Here is a 16276-nt window from a genome sequence, read left to right on the forward strand (position 1 = left end):
TCTCTGGGTGTGGGTCTCCAGCCAGTTGGTGACCCATTTGACTGTGTAGGTGTTGATACCACAGTCCCCCAGTTTCTTAATAAGAACGGGGTGAGAGACAGTGTCGAAGGCCTTCCGAAAGTCCAGAAAGACTATGTCCACTGCTACTCCCACATCTAAGGATTTGGTGACCTGGTCATAGAAGGCCACCAGGTTGGTCTGACAGGACCTGCCTCTAATGAACCCGTGTTGGTTACCCCTAAGAATAATCTGCCCTGCTGGCCTCTCATGGACATGTGCCAGAGTAATTCTCTCAAAAAGCTTACCCAGTGACCTGTTCCCCTCAACTTCACTGCTGCTTTCCAAATTCTCCCACTAGCTGGGAATCAAATGGGGAGATAGCTTACTCTGGAAGCTGGGGAAAAAACAGCTATAGCTGAGAGTGAGCAAATGGAGAATGAATAGCTATGTTGACTCAACTTGGACTGAACATTGTGCTGGACTTGGGATGTTCTGGTGACTCACTTTGTTTGGAAAAAGTAGGAAGAGGAGGAGAGGTACTGCAGGACTACGGTGATGAGTGCAATAAAGATTATGGTAGGGAGAGGGGAGTGCAGGGAAGGAAATATTGTACACAGCAGTAGTGGAAGGTGTTAAAAATTCTGCAACTGTTTGAGGCAGCAAGACTGGAGGACCATTTGGGAGTTAGATGTAGGGTACTGGAAAGTCACATGCAGTACCTCTTTTGAGTAGAAGACACCTCCAGTCTGACCCCATTGTACACCAAATCCCTACCCCAGTGCTAGCCCACCTGCAATACCTGTGCAATGGATACAACCCGCCATTTGCCACACTTTCCAAAAACTTTCTGTTCAAGACAAGCTTCCCATCTACTACCAGCTCCCAAGCTGTCTTCACACCTTTCACCTCAATGACACTATTAAGGGAGCCAACTGACAGCAAATACAGGCTTTTTGGTTTATATTCGTTGTTGAAACTGCAGGAGTGGGGCTGGAAGAAATGCCTTTAGAAGTTGTAACAATTAGCCTTAACAGTTTGCTGACGCAAAAAGGGGATACAACTATCTGCAAGCTCTGAATTGTGCATTCAAAGTGAAGGATAGATCAAAGTGCTTTTAAAAAAATTAAGTCTTTGTATGTGGGGAAAAAGAGACAGGCTTTATGCTCAAGAGAAAGTAGGTTGAGATGTGACCACTAATACTTTTGGTCTTAAATGGGTTTGGCTATCTTCTTCTGTTGGTTAGTCGAGTCTGTCTCCTGCAATTAGTGTGCTGTGTTTATTTTGTCATACAGGAAAGAGAGTCCACAATCTCTGTAAAAAATGAACAGATTTTGTCTTCAGAATACATTACTGGTTGTAGGATTTTTGGTTATAGTCATGTTGGCCTAAGGACATAGACAGGCAAGGTTCTTTGGGTATATGTGATATCTTTTATTAGACCAACTGAGTAGTTGGAAAAAAGTTCTTAGCCAGCTTTCAGATGCAGTCACCCTTCTTCAGGCATAGGGAGTCTCTGCTGCTCTGAGGCTCCACGGAATGAGAAAAGCTAAAAGTGTGACAGGATTACCACATGCCAGTGAAAAGGAGAGGGTGAGAATTTATTTGAGCACTCCGCTGACCTTGGCAACTTCATGATGTTTGGAAGTCAAAGGTAGCTACTACCTAGCAGCTAGTGCTACTCTGAAAAGAAGCAGAAATGGAAATTCAACCTACCTTCAGCAGATGGGCGTTGTGAAGGTTCAAAGGCCCGGCACTGATTGATGATCTCTTCCAGTTTGGAAGGGCAACCTTCTCCAAGAGGATCTTGGTAATGTTCCTTGTAAACTTTCTGATAAATATCTTTGGTGCTGCACCCTAATAATATGGAGAAGCCAGGAGACACAGACTTGTTCCAGATTCAGCAAGAACGGTTTTGTAAAGGCGATCTAACTCAGGAATAAAGAAAGAGCCCCCCTTGTGGCCTGCCAAGCTCATAGCTGGGGAGATCCAGGACTGAATTCCTTATTATGCTGACTCCTTGAGGAACTCCTTTCCCAAGACCCCTGTGTTTAACTTCAACAATACTGAAGCACATGCTTAAATACCATATTTCCCTACATTTAACTTACCTTTTTCACCAGACAAGCTGCACAAAATTTGGGCTGCACATTATGTGTGAGAAAAATGGATCCCCATGGCGCTGGAAATTTGGCAGAAAGGAGTGCTAGCAGCTGGCAGTGTCTTCATGGCTCTGGGAGCCACAGCAATTTGCATTGCCACCACTCTCTTGCTGCCAAATTTCCAGACCCATAGGGTGCATTTCAGCCAGATAAAATGGCCCCGTGGGCTGGCACCCAGAATCAGTCTGTGGCTGTGGCCAGCAGATAAGGTCAGACTTCACATGCTGGGTTGGATCTAGCATGTGGCCCTGTACCCAGCGCACGGGGTCATACTGGTACATGGGGTCGGACTCAGCACCTTGGTTTGGACCCAGCACATGGACCCAGAGTCATTGCTGGATTACACTCTGTGCATATGGTCAGACTTTGCATGCTAGGTTCAACCCAGCACATGGCTCCAGAGCTGGTATGGGGTTGAACTCTGTGCATGGGTCCTATCTGGAGTATGGGGCTAGCAACAGACTTAGCTCTCTAGCTGCTGCTACTTGGTTTATTCAAGGAGTACTTTTTTCTTCACCCTGGGTGCTTCTACACATGCCTTTACTTCAGCCTAGATTTACTGTGCAGTAAAATACTGCACGGGAAGGTTTTTGGGTAGGTGTCTACACATGTGTGAATTAGGGAGCAGCTTTGCTCCATTCCCTGCAGGCTTGCAATGTGCCCCTCCGGCCACTGGGATGATCTCCAGACCTCCCTCCCCCCCATGCTACACCAGAGGCTGGCAGGAAGCATGGGGCCAGGAAGTGGGGGCAGGGAGGGGGGAGAGAAATGCTGCCTGCTGCTGGAGGAGGGACAATGTTTCCCTGGGGCCAAACCTTAGAAAGAGCTGCAGGGGAGGTGTAGGTCCCAGCCCCCTGCCCTGGTCTGCTGGTGGGGCAGCTAGCAGCAGGGGCAGGGGCAGGTCCCAGCCAGCTGCAGGCTGTGCGGGGAAATGTCCTTATGCGGGGAGCTCCCATCCCCCACTCTGTGGTCTTGCAATTGTGATCATGGAATGGGGGCTGAAGAGCTTGTTCCTCACCCAGTTCCATGAGCATGGAATGGAGGGGAGGTGTAGCAGGGCACGAAGGTGCCTGCTACTTATTGAGCCGGAATAACTACTCAGGTGCCAGTTGCCAGGGCAGCCGGGGGAGCCAGTGACCCACACCTGCTAGCAGTCAGTTGACCGGAAGGGGCAGGGCCTGGCTCCCATTTAAACCCCAGGACTGAGCCCAGGCAGGCAGTTCCCTGCTGGCAGCCAAGGGGGGAAAGAGCTCTGCTGGAGCGAGTAAAAGGAAGAGGCCTGAACTACATGAGCAGCTCCAGAGACTGGTGAGGGATGGAGCAACCCTGGGGGCTTGAATGAGATTTTAGCCAGACGGTTTGAAGTTATGTTAGAGCCCAGGGGCTTGTGTTTTGTTTACTGTTATACCGGAGGTTTGGGTGAGGCTATTAGGGGTTGGAGGAGGCCTCATAGGGGACCCTTGGCAGCATAGGCACCCCAGCTCCAGAGAGTGGGCAGCGAAAGGCCCCAGAGAGGGGGCAGTGAGAAGCCCCGGAAAGGGGGCGCAAACCTCAGTGCTAGCGAGGCATGATCTTAAAAGCCAGGGAGCTCTGGTGCACTTGTGGTACAGCTTTATTTTGGTATTGGGTTTTTTTGTGGCCTGGGAGGCTGCAGGCTCGGGGTCATCCCCTGGTTTTGGGTTTGCAGCTCTCCGGCTGTGGCGGTTGGCGTCTGGGCCTCAAGACAATGGAAAAGGCTAGAGCCTCAGAGTCAAACCCTGTTTAGTGGGTTTAGACGGGGAGGCCTAGCTAGAGGAAATCAGGGGTCAGTTCCACATAGGGGAAAGGCCCCAACATACCCACTACAATAGGCAGTCTCCCACTTGTAAGAACATCATCGTGATTTCCATCAAGACATGGCAGGTGAGTATAGGGTGGGACATAAGAACCCCAAAGAAGGATCCAAGGGCACTGCACGCAAGGCATGGAGTACTAGGAAGATAGCGCTGGGAAGGGCGACCTGTTACAGGAGGGCAGAGAACAGAATGGGGAGCTGTTTCCCCCCAGTTCTGTGCCAAGTGTCTCCCAGCCCAAGCACCATCATCATGGGGCTCAGGCTGTGAAATAAGCATCTCTCAGCAGCGGCCCTGTGGTCACAGAGCCACTGATGGGAGATAAGGGTCTCCCAGCTCCCTGCTCCCCAATCACAATGGTGGAGTGGGGGTGGGAGATAAAGATCTCTCAGCCCCAGCTCCATGATCGCAATCTGGGAGCAAGGGGCTTGGAGCTCCCTGCTGCCAGGGCAGGGGGACATAGTTCCTGTCCAGGATGCTGTGGCAGAGCCTACCTAGAGAGCAGGCAGCTCGGGTGGGGGGGAAGGGAGCTATCTCCCACCCCCTTGTGGATGGCTGACCAGGAGCAGATCTGGTTCCTGGCCAGGTATCTATGTGAGTGGTGCTGTTACTAATGCCAAGTAAATTTGCTACTTGCATTTGCAAGTAGAAAATTTACTCAGGATTAGGGACATTTACTGTGAAGTAATCATGTGCATATGTAGACCCATTTGCTTACTTCACAGTAAACTATGCTAATTCATCATTAAGTGTCTCATGTAGATGCGCCTCCTGTCTCTTAAAATCAAAGTATGTATTACATAAGAGGGTACAGTATATGTGAGTACTTTGTTGGATCAGAATAAGGTTCCTTTGGTGCTTATAGGTAAGTATGTGTTGAAATGCTTTGCTGAATTGGAACCTAAATACCAGGAAGATAAATCTACTGTGCTGTGGGTTTCCAGCAGATGTAAGTATGTTGGACAGTCTTTTGTTATAACACAGCTCCTCTGGATCCCAAATTGCTGGGCACTAAATAGTAATAGAGGACTCCTGCAAATGGTTTCATTTGGTTCTAATTATTTTCAAGAATCAATAGAACAAACCCAAACCAGGTGCCAGAGCATTTACAAAGTGAGTTGGATACCTGAACAAGTACTGAGAATGAACCTTTTCTGTCTTACCTTCAAATGGAATTTTGCCAGTCGCAATTTCCCACAGCACAATCCCCAAGCTGAAACAAGACAGGCAAATCTGCTAAGCACTGACAAAACTACCTTGCCCTCTCTCCTACCCACCCTCTGTCCAAGTTCTAATGAGTGAGGTCAGGTAGTTTCCACTGCCCAGATCCTGGCAATTGTCCACTGCTGAAGGCTGCCACTTTACATCTCCCTTTCCCCTAAAGCGAGTGAACTCCTTACTCTTGAGTTCTTTAGCTGTGGCACTGGGGATGGAAGGAAGAAGAATCAAACCTAAGACATCCAATACTCAGGTAATGTTTTCACTATCTCAGCTGTACTTGTGTTTCCTTCTGGCCTAGAAATAAGAGTCCCAGGCTCATTTATGACCTGCTTTCCTAAAGCAGATCCATCTGATGTTCCAGCATCATTGGGCAACCTCCTATGATTATTCTGTGGAGATTATCTTTCATTAGCTTTAGCATGTGATTTCTCTCTGTGCCCAATCCCTTGAGAAGGAGAAATTGATGAGTTAAATATGCAAACTCTGCCATTTCTTATGTGGTATTAATATTTTGCATTTTTGTAGCCTCCTCTATACAAAGGGATCTACAAACAGTGATCAATCTCCCTGCTTCCCAAAAGTAGATAACTAATACTGTACCATTTTAATAGGTACCTAAGCTAAGGGACACAGAGATTACATTAGCACTTAGTCTATAGAAGAGATCAAGATTCCAGATATCCAGTCCTGTTCTCATCAAAAACTCACATAGGCAAGTCACCTGCAGAATCTTTCTAATAATCTGGCTTCTATAGATAATTCTACCTGCAGAAGAGCCACCACCCCAAAAGGCAAGTTGTTATGCCACAGCACGCCTTCTTGTGGTGTAGCATTACTGTGTAGAGTCCCTTCCCTATTCTCAAATGCCACATGGTTGTTGCAGTAAGTTATTCACAAACAAGAATACTATAAACAAGATCCCTCTGCGTAGGTCTCATTTATTAAGTCTTTGGAATAGTCTTGTTTGGTCCCTCAAAGACAAAGCCTTTCCTCATGGTTAAGAGATTCCATGCCCCTTGTGCCCAGAACTTAACTGAGATCAAGTAGGTTTCTCCAGTCTACACTCTCTTTAGGCTGTTTGTCCCCTTCATAGCAGTGGGGGTTTTTCTGACTCAGGGGAAGTGGATTAACACCATATTCCACAGCAGCCCCCTCAAACACCAGTTTCCTTAACAGGGCTACACCATGGAATGGACTTGGCTGGGCCAGGTCCACCTGCTCCAGTCCTTAATGAGGCCAGATGACTGATGCAGAGACATACCTGTATATTTCACTGTGCAAGTCATAGATGTGGCTCAACGAGGCCAGGCCCTGAGGGGAGGTATAGGCCGAGGAAGAGACTTGTCTTGATTTCTTTTCTTTGTAGTTCCGTTTGATGGAGGACTCTGTTTTACATAACTCAAATCCTGACAGCTGAGTGAGGGAATTAGAGAAAAGGTAAGTGGAGGAGCAGCATGAACTTTATATGGAACAAGCAGCATGAAGATGACTGAGTCCTATTCTCAAAGTCACTGAACTGATTTTATTTGGGTTGTATGATAGCCCTTCCGCAGAATCCTTTCTGCTGCCCATGAGACCAAGTGAGACATAATGAGGACACTCTATGATGCCAATCTCCTGCTGAGTGCCATTCAGGGGGCCACATGTTCAAGTCCCTACCTGTAGTTCTTAAAAGATGCAAAAATGGCTTCTTTGCTCCTATTGTGGAAGGCAGAAAAAGGAGAAAAGTAATGTTTCACAGTGCACAATAGTGCCCCCTCCTGGCTGATCAATGAAACAGGATCAGTCTTGTCTAGACCTTGAATGGATATTATATATGGACATACTATGAGTCCTTGAATTACAAAATCATAGAGAAGCAGGGATGAAAGAAACTTCACAAGATCATCTAGTCCAACCCCCTACTCAAGCAGGATTATCCCAATCCAAGCCATCCCATCCAAATGTTTGTATAACAGATTCCTAAAACTACAAACAAGCATGTTGCACAACTACAAGGCATATTTTTCCAAATTACGAAGAACATGCTAACCTGCCTCAGGTAGAGCAGGGGAATGAAGGCATTGTGCATGTCCCATTGCTGTAAGGACTGTTAAAATATGCTTAAGAGCTCCAAGGAAGAGTACTAGGCCCCCTACTACAGTGGAAGGCAAAGCTTCCCATAGTCCATGTCAATCTGACCGTGAGATGAAATTCTTTCCTGGTCTCAAAAATGGCGATAACTCTGACTCTAAGTGGAGGGGCAAGACCCTTGTAATTGGCCGTGCCATTCACCAGAATGTCTGGTGCGTACCGGTTTATTGGATGTCACCTTTGTCCACAGGAAAGATAGTCAGTTATCGAGTCGGATTCCAGAGGGTCCTCAGTGGTTCTCATCTGCCATGTCTTTGCTGGACTAAATGTATTTAGTAGGGAGGAAGATATATGTTCTGTACCTCCTGGTCCCCTCCTTCAATCCTCCCATCAGTCTTCCCATTTTGGGGCTCCGCCTCCCCTACACCCACCTAATGCCAACCAATGATGTTGAATCCCAGTCTTCTGGGTTTGGTCATGGTGTTGGTACAAGTGTCTTGGCTGTTTGAAACTGTATAGATGTGTACGGATGTCAGTTTGCCTCACTCAGCTTTTGCCTCAGTGAGCCTGACCTTATCTCCTCCCAACCCTAGGTTACCTTGACTCCTGGTGTCAGTTCCATTTTCCTTAGTTTGTCATTGCTGTGGCATGGACAGCTGTCTTTCCATCTCTCTGCAGGTTACTGGTGAACCCAATCCGTTCGAGAGACAACAGGAAACACGGCTTTGCCTCAGGTAAGTAATACTGCCTTTCTGGGCTTGAAAAATCTCCAGAAACCCCCTCTCATGGCTGCCACCACTTTCCCTCAGTGGGGCACGGCTCTGCTCTGGGTTGTTGGGTGCCTGCAAGGGAGCCCACTTCCGGTCCCCCAGGCTTCCCGTCCTGCGGGGTTTTTATCCCCTGTTCTGTGGGCTGGCCGATGAATCAGCACCAGCACGTGGCCATAAAACATGCCTATGCTGGCATGGAAGCTGATCCTGGCTTCTCCAGATCAGCTGTTTTTTGAGGGTTTTCTTCTGGCGCAGTGCTCTCTCCGGCCACAGCTCCATGCCCGCTGCTTCCTCAGATCAGCATAGCCTTGTGCCAGCTCCGCTTGTGTTCTCCCCCAGGTAAGTTTCCTTCTGGGGTTCTATTTTTGTCACAACCCTCTTACCAGAAGCCTCTGAGTTTCAGTCCCAGAAGGATCATTGGCACACCCCAGTCTTGGCTTCAGTCTTGGCTGCAGCCAGCCATACAATGCTTCTGACGATCCCAGAAAATACCTGTGACAGCTGTAGCAACAGGAAGGGGGGAAATCCTTCCCAGCTTCATGTAACAGCCAGCAAAATTCAGAACTATGGAAAAACCAAATAGACTCCACTCTACTCTGCAATCTGGAGATAGCAAACAACTCCACACATCACACTCCCTAACTGGTGAGCCAAATCTCCCCTTTCTGTAATCCTTTCACCTCCATAAACTTATTCAGGCTCTTTTAATCTTCTTTGTAACTCAGCTGGTTTTGGGCCTCTGTTTCATTCTCTTGGTCCTTCCAATTTTCACCTGCTCTGGGCCTACTTTGGCAACTTCAAGCCATTGCTACACATCCTAATCTGCAGTGATAGAGAAAAGGTGTTCTCCCTTTTCTTTATGGTACCCTGTAATAGGTAAGGCACCTGACATTACTGTGATGCCCCTAGTGGCCATCTCAGTCCTGTCTGGTTCTTGCTCTTGCCTCTTGGGATCTTGCCCCGCTTCCTCACCTACCATGCTTTGTTGTTACTTGTAATGAGGGGAGGCTGGTGAGTCTATGATGTTCCTTTTTCACCCTTGGAGGCTTGTGAGTCTACAATGGTCTCTTTTCTTTCTCCCTGTGGTCATTTCCTTAGATCCTACTTGCCACAAGGGCTGAATTTGTGGCCTCCTTCTGCCCCTACAGCCAGGCCCATGCCTTGCAGGTGCTACCAGTTATTACTCATCATGAGACTTCTTGCCTCAGTATACTCTCTGGTCTCCTCAGACCTCCAAGCTTTTGTCAGGGTCTTCACCTTTCTGGTTTCTGCCCCCTTTTTTCTAGCTGGGGTCTTTTAGCTGAGGCCCATGGCACCGGGTCCTATCTTATGAGCTCCAGCCCAACTCAGATTCTGGGACAATGCGCCTGGTTTCACCCCTCTCTGGCGTACATCCTTCCCTGGCAGGGTTCTAAGCTTGGCTGTGCCCAGCCAACATCCCACTATGGTCTCCTCATTCACCCCTTATAGTCACTCCAGCCTACCGGTCAACTCTAACAAAGGTAACCCACTGCTTTAACAAAAACCCCTTCCCACTCTGGGTAAACAGTACATCAAAAGCAAGTGAGCTATCACTTTAACCACAGTCTTCCCATTCCTTGTAAACAAGTATCAGAAGAAAGAAAAAGGCTGTTGGGCTGCTGCCCTCCTTGGATAACTGCTTTCCCTGCCAGCCACAGAGCTTCACTGCTAGTTCCAGCTTTGGGGGCAGGGCTTGTCTGGAGCCCCTCTCCCTTCCAATCCCTTGCTCTGTCCTCGCCTCTGCACAGAGGCTCTCAGTCAAAGAGCCAACTCCTGCTGCTTAGTCTGCTTAAAGTGGTAGGACCCTGGCTGGCCTATCTCTGTGTTTCGTGTTTCTCTCTCTGGAGTTATTCTCAGTTCTCCCTTTGCTGTCATCAGTCAGAGCTCCCCCTTGCTTTCACACAGGCATAAGGTACTCTGATTAAGACCTCCTCTCTCCTCACTCCATTGGCTGAGTAACAGGGCTCAGGTCCCCTGTTATATAGCCCTTCAAATATTTAAAGATTGTTATCACTACCACTCTTACTCACTTTTTCCACAAGCTGAACATGCCTATTTCTTTTAACCTCACTTCATGTGGCTTATCTTCGACTCCTTTAAGTGATAAAAGGCTTGGGTGGGCATGTCTACACGTGCATTTACTGCGCAGTAACTTACTGCACAGTAAGCAGCTTTTATGCATCGTAACGCTGTGTGTGGACTGACTTGGGTCTAAAGTAGATACGCACCCATACCGTGCAGTAATTTTTGGTTACTGTGCAGTAATCTAAGTTACTGCGCAGTAACAGTGCATGAGTAGGCATGCCCGGTATGTATAAGAGTAAGGAGGTGAGGGTGAGGATCCTTCAGGATGCAGAGAAAATTGATACATCCCTGGAAGGAGGGGTTAAGGTGCTCTACCTGCCTGTCATCACTGTGTTTTGCACTAATTCAGCATTTCCAAACATTATTCACACCACTAAGCTCTGTCTATTAACTGTTTTTCCTACTGGGCCTATTTGGACTGGGCTTTCCTACTGGGCTTTGCTGTCAGGGATGATGGATACTAGATGGCTTCTCACTCTGTTTAAAATCCCATGTTGTTATTAAAAACCTATCTCAACACTCCCTTCTGCTTGTTTTCCTTCTTACCTTATTTACAACAATATATAATTTACTGTGTATTATCCCTGTACAAGCAGTCACATTTATGCATGGCAACAAACAACAGCTGATAGAAATACACTCACTGAAACCAACATGTGGAAATGTGGGATTTTAAAGATAGGAACCTATATCCATTTTTAGACAACTAAGTCTAAGTTTGGAACAAGGACCACTTTTGGGTTTCATGTTTTACAGCACATAATACAGTGGGATCCTGAGGGCCACTCATTATGGTAATACAGTAGAACCTGGATCCTTCACAGGATTAGGTTCATAAACAGTGTTATCTCTCTCCATCCCCATCAAAGATGAGAGTTTACAAAGTACCCAGGCATATAAACAGCTGCAGGGGGCTGCTGAGGTGCTCTAACATTTTTTTCTGAAACATTCACTTTCTGATTAGTTGTCAGACCACTGAAGAGCTTCAGCTGATTGGAGAAGTGGTGCCCTGCCTTTGACATAAAAGCTACCACAAACAGCTGAGTTTTTATTTTGGCAACCTGCTATTCATCAAGTGGGTTACAAACCACGCATTTGTGAATGATTCAGGTTCTACTGTACAAATTATTAGCAGTAATAATCAATAAGACACTGGTCTGATTTTCAAAGACACACACCAGATATTCCTCACAAAGCCGCAGGAAATCCTTATAGTATGAGAGATGGAGCAGTATATTTTCAGTACAAGATTGTACATACATCAAATTTGGGGGTTGTGTAAAACAGACTTAATTTAATGTAAATAAATAAATAAATAACAAAAGACACTCTTCTGGATGACCATCCTGGGAGAGGATGTGGTATGAAGGCTTGAAGAGGACAGTGCTATGTAAATGCGCAGCTCCTGTTACTTAATGTACATGTGCAAATGCAAAACACTGTTTCTGTAGGTAACAATGAAACAGTAGGTCCCTGAGTAGTTACTCTGGAGATCATGATATCCTTCTGCAGGGGAAGGAGTAGAATTCCAGGAAAGACTTCAACCAATGTCAAATCTGTCAGAATCTTTTCACAAGAGAACTCTTACCTTCACACGGTAACCTTCGGCAACAAAGAACTTGATGCTACTGATACATCCATGCAATCTAGGCTTCACCTCTGTGTGATGCAACCTACAGAAAATATTGTTAATGGACACATCTCTGCCTTTCCACTCTCTCCTCCAATCCTGAACAACTGCAAACATGGACAACTGAGGAACAAGTCTTCTACCACCAGGCTTCAGGCCAGATTTGTAAGCAAAGGACATCTGCAGAATATCAGAGAGTCTGGGCATCATCATTCACACACCCATTGTCATTTCACTAGCTATTCATTTCTATGCCAGAGACTGTGTGTACGTCGAAGGTGATTGCAACTTGATTGCCCGCATGCCAGTCACCTTTACTTGCCTGTACAGGCTTTTCTTGCTTTATACAGGTTTTCTATGTGCAAATTCACTCTTATGTGATCAGTGTGGTGGAAACCCTCAGTCAGCTGCTTTGTGCACTGCCTTGTGGGAGTGACACACACCAAAGTATAGTTTCCTGTATGGATCTGTGCTCCTCACTCGTTGTCTGTGACATGTATTTCTGTAGTTGCCATCCCCATTATGATAGTGCCCTGTGCTTGTGTATACCATCTGTTGTTAGTCAGTACCAAAATTGTCTTGTAAAAGTGATAGAAATGGGTCTGGAGTCAGTACAGTTGAGGTCTTGGAACGTATCCCTATTTGTTACATTGTAAAGTGGGTCCCCTTTATGTGAATTTGAGTTATGCACCATTTTCCAGGAATGCATGTACAGCATAAAGTGGGGGAAACCTGTATATAAGACCAATTTAGGCATGTGCTGGCACACTGTTAAATGAATTCACTTTTTTTTTGTCATGTTTAGTACCTGTAGACACCTCTGGCTACGTCCAGTGCCATCTGAATGCGATCATCCCAGGAGAGCTCAGGGTTTTTTGTTAAGACATCTCTCAAGGTCCCATATCTACAATACTCCATAACAATAGAGAAATGAGGTCTTGACTCTGATCAAAACAAAAGTACAGTGAATAGTTACCTTTGGTGATAACTTCTCATGAGATACAACTCACATACTTAATTCATTAGCCATTAAAAATCCTGGGTTAAGAAATTTCTCCCTGTAACTTACCCAACACACAATTCTGTACAAGTTAGAGCAGCCATTAACAAATTAAGCCAACTCTTCCCTGGGGATGATGTGACATTTTATCAAGTCATTTGTGACAACTCTGAGGAGGTAGAGTCCCCTTTTCACTATTTTCAAATTAGAAATAGTATAGTCAAAATAAATATAAAAAGATTTCACTAGATCACTTGACCCTTTTGAGCAATTGTCAAATGTGGACTCAAGAGAAAAAGGGTTCAGTTTTAGGCCCCACACTTCAGGAGGGATGTAGATAAGCTTGGGGTCAAATGATCCTGGCAAGATATATATCCAAATGCCTTTTAAATGAGTCCAGAGTAGGTGCTTGCACCACCTCTGGGGGGGAGTCTGTTCCAGACCCTGGACACTCAGACTGTAAAGGAGGTTTTTCTTATGTCCAGTCTAAATTGGCCTTCCAGAAGTTTGTGGCCATTCGACCTTGTTATCCCTTGGGGAGCCCTGGTGAAGAACTGTTCTCCCAGGCCCTGGTACACCCTCCTTACATACTTATAGGCTGCCACTAAGTCACCCCTGAGTTTTCTCTTCTCTAGGCTGAAGAGTCCCATGCCTCTCCTCATAAGGCTTGCTCTCTTGGCCTTTGATCATGTGGGTGGCTCTCCTCTGGACTCTCACAAGCTTATCTACATCCCTCCTGAAGTGTGGGGCCTAAAACTGAACACAGTACTCTAGCTGTGGCCTTACTAATGCTGAGTAGAGTGGGAGTATGACATTTGAGATGCATCAGTGGATGCATGCTAGGGTTTGGTTTGTTTTGTCAGCTACGGCATCACATTGGTGGGTCATGTTCATCTTGTGGTCAATCAAGACCTCCAAGTCTCTTTTGGTCATGGTACCTTTTCTGTGTCTGCTGACCTGCCTGCTTTCCCAGCTAGGGCTGGAAGGGAACTTGTAAGATCATCGAGTCCAGCCCTATGAAATAAATTAAATCTTCTGCATGTGTCTCTGTGACTGAAAGCCTGGAGACTGCTATCACTTTAAGGAGCAAGAACTCTGCCATTAGGGCTTTGGGCAGCTAAATAGAGGCTAGTTGTGAGAGGGCAGCTAGCCAGGAATCACTGCCACCAAAGGAGTGGGAGAACTTGCAGCCAGGAGGCCAGATAACCATTGAGGATCTGGCTGCCAGCAAACAATAACAGCAAGCTGCAGGCAGGGACCAGCCCTGGGAGGGCAACTCACCCACGGAGTGAAAGCACAGCAGTGAACTGCACCAGGGCAGACAGGGAAGCAGCCTAGAAGCAAAGAGCTGCAGACTGCTGATGTAAGCCCTAGCTGGGAAAGCAGGCAGGTCAGCAGACACAGAAAAGGTACACCTGTGAGAGGCTGCAGGGCCATATGACCAGATGGGTAGGGCACAAGAGGCACAAATCGGACCTAGACAGGTTACAGGGGTGGGTGGATGAGAATAGGATGGGATTCAACACCGACAAGTGCAAAGTGATGCACCTGGGGAGGAACAACCGGCACCATACCTACAGGTTGGGGAACTCCCTTCTTGTCAGTACAGAGGCAGAATAGGATCTTGGAGTCATCACTGACTCCAAGATGAACATGGGCCGGCAGTGTGGGGATGCAGTCAGGAAGGCTAACCGCACCTTGTCATGCATCCACAGATGCATCTCGAGCAGATCCAAAGGAGGTGATCCTCCACCTCTACGGCACTGGTCAGGCTGCACCTGGAGTACTGCATCCAGTTCTGGGTGCTGCACTTCAATAGGGATGTGGATAACCTGGAGAGGGTCCAGAGGAGGGCCACGTGCATGATCGGGGCAGCAGGGCAGGCCCTACGAAGAGAGGCTACGGGACCTGAGCCTGTTCAGCCTCCACAAGAGAAGGCTGAGGGGAGATCTAGTGGCCTGTTACAAACTAGTCAGAGGGGACCAGCAGGCATTGGGGGAGTCCCTGTTCCCCCAAGCACTGCCAGGAGTGACCAGGAATAACGGTCACAAGCTGGCAGAAGGTAGATTTAAGCTAGATATCAGGAAGCACTACTTCACGGTCAGGGCGGCTAGGATCTGGAACCAACTTCCAAGAGAAGTGGCACTGGCTCCTACCCTGGGAGTCTTTAAGAGGAGGCTGGATGTACACCTTGCTGGGGTCATTTGACCCCAGTACTCTTTCCTGCCATGGCAGGGGGTCGGACTCGATGATCTGCTCGGGTCCCTTCCGACCCTAGAAACTATGAAACAAAGCCAGTGCCTGAGAGCAAGCAATCAGTTTGCCCCTGAAAGCTGCAGAGGAAGTAGCTCCTGACCAGGAAGGCTGCAGAACATCACTGTGGAGCTGCTCTGGGAACACCAGTAAAATACTGAGTGCTTGTGGGGGATATAACCCAGAGAGGGCAAGTGTTGTTACATACAACCATGGATCTGGTGCTTATGTCGGGACCCAGCAGAGGGATAGTTTTCTGTTACAGCCAGAGGGCTTTCTTATTGTGTTATGGTTTAGACCAGTGGTTTGGGTTTAGGACTACAGGGGTGGCTTAGACATCCCATTAGTGCCCGAGGGGCACGTGACTGCCTTGAGCCTTGCCAGGGGTCAGGCTCAAGGCATTGACCAGAGCAGAGGGCCCAACACCCTAACAGGGCAGAGACAGGGCCAGGAAGCCCAGTATTGCCCAAGTGGGGTGAGAACCAGGTCCAGGGACCCAGCACCTCAGAAGGGCAAATTCTGGGGCAAGGGGCCTTGAGTGAAAAACAGGCCAGAGGCCCAGAGAGGCACTAACAGCTGAGAGGGTTGGATCCCAGAAGCAAGGTCCAGGACAGTGTGCCTTGGCTAAGGGACCAGCTACAGCAGAGCTGGGAAAGGCTACCAAGGGTGTAAAGGCCTGAGGTAGCCTGGTGACTTTAGGGACAACAGTTCAACTGGAATGATGACGCATAACATCTGCAAGGCATAGGTATGGCTGTAGGGGAGGTCAGAGGCTGTGAATAAGCCATAAGGCAACAGGTGACTCAGGCACATATGGGTCAAGAGGACCCATCTACTGACAGACTGGGTTTGGGCTAGTGGGGTCCAGGAGGGGATCTGCTGGCAAAGAAAGGACGAGTACACATTCTTGACCCCTAGGCAGCTTTCTGTTAATAATCTAACAATTGCACGTAGGTGCGGTAGGTGAGAATGGACGGGAGGGTGCCTAGAACCAGAGTATGGCAGTAGCTGTTTGGTCACCAAGGGGGCATCACGGCCACTCCTGGGGCCTGGTCCTGCTACAGTCTCACATAGAAAAAACTTTTATAAAATACTCCACAAATGTTACCTACATCTGAGAAATAAACAGAAGTGCCCTGGGCAGTCAAGGCTGGTGAGTTCATGTTAAAATGCCATGTAGAAGTTACTTACTACCCAGGTGCTAAAAAAAAACCAAATAATTTATAACAGGA

At 47.5% G+C, this 16276-nt stretch overlaps 1 protein-coding gene across 2 annotated transcripts in view; it reads right to left on the minus strand.

Annotated features, from left to right (window-relative positions):
- The window catches only part of MLKL (mixed lineage kinase domain like pseudokinase), a 31738-nt gene continuing 15462 nt past the window's right edge, over positions 1 to 16276 (minus strand). Inside the window, exons 6-11 of one of the 2 annotated variants that reach the window (XM_090062532.1) lie at positions 12600 to 12735; positions 11750 to 11834; positions 6474 to 6625; positions 5155 to 5204; positions 1714 to 1854; positions 1 to 1311 (exon numbers count right to left, since the gene is read on the minus strand). In XM_090062532.1, coding sequence (XP_089918658.1) covers positions 1277 to 1311; positions 1714 to 1854; positions 5155 to 5204; positions 6474 to 6625; positions 11750 to 11834; positions 12600 to 12735 — 599 coding nt within the window. In that variant the 3' untranslated portion in view covers positions 1 to 1276. Of the gene's footprint in view, positions 1312 to 1560; positions 1855 to 5154; positions 5205 to 6473; positions 6626 to 11749; positions 11835 to 12599; positions 12736 to 16276 lie in introns of those variants that run through there. The other variant, XM_090062531.1, reaches the window with a different exon arrangement.

Source organism: Crocodylus siamensis, chromosome 9, assembly GCF_052110815.1.
Source record: "Crocodylus siamensis isolate JL-2025a chromosome 9, ASM5211081v1, whole genome shotgun sequence".
NCBI lineage: Eukaryota > Metazoa > Chordata > Crocodylia > Crocodylidae > Crocodylus > Crocodylus siamensis.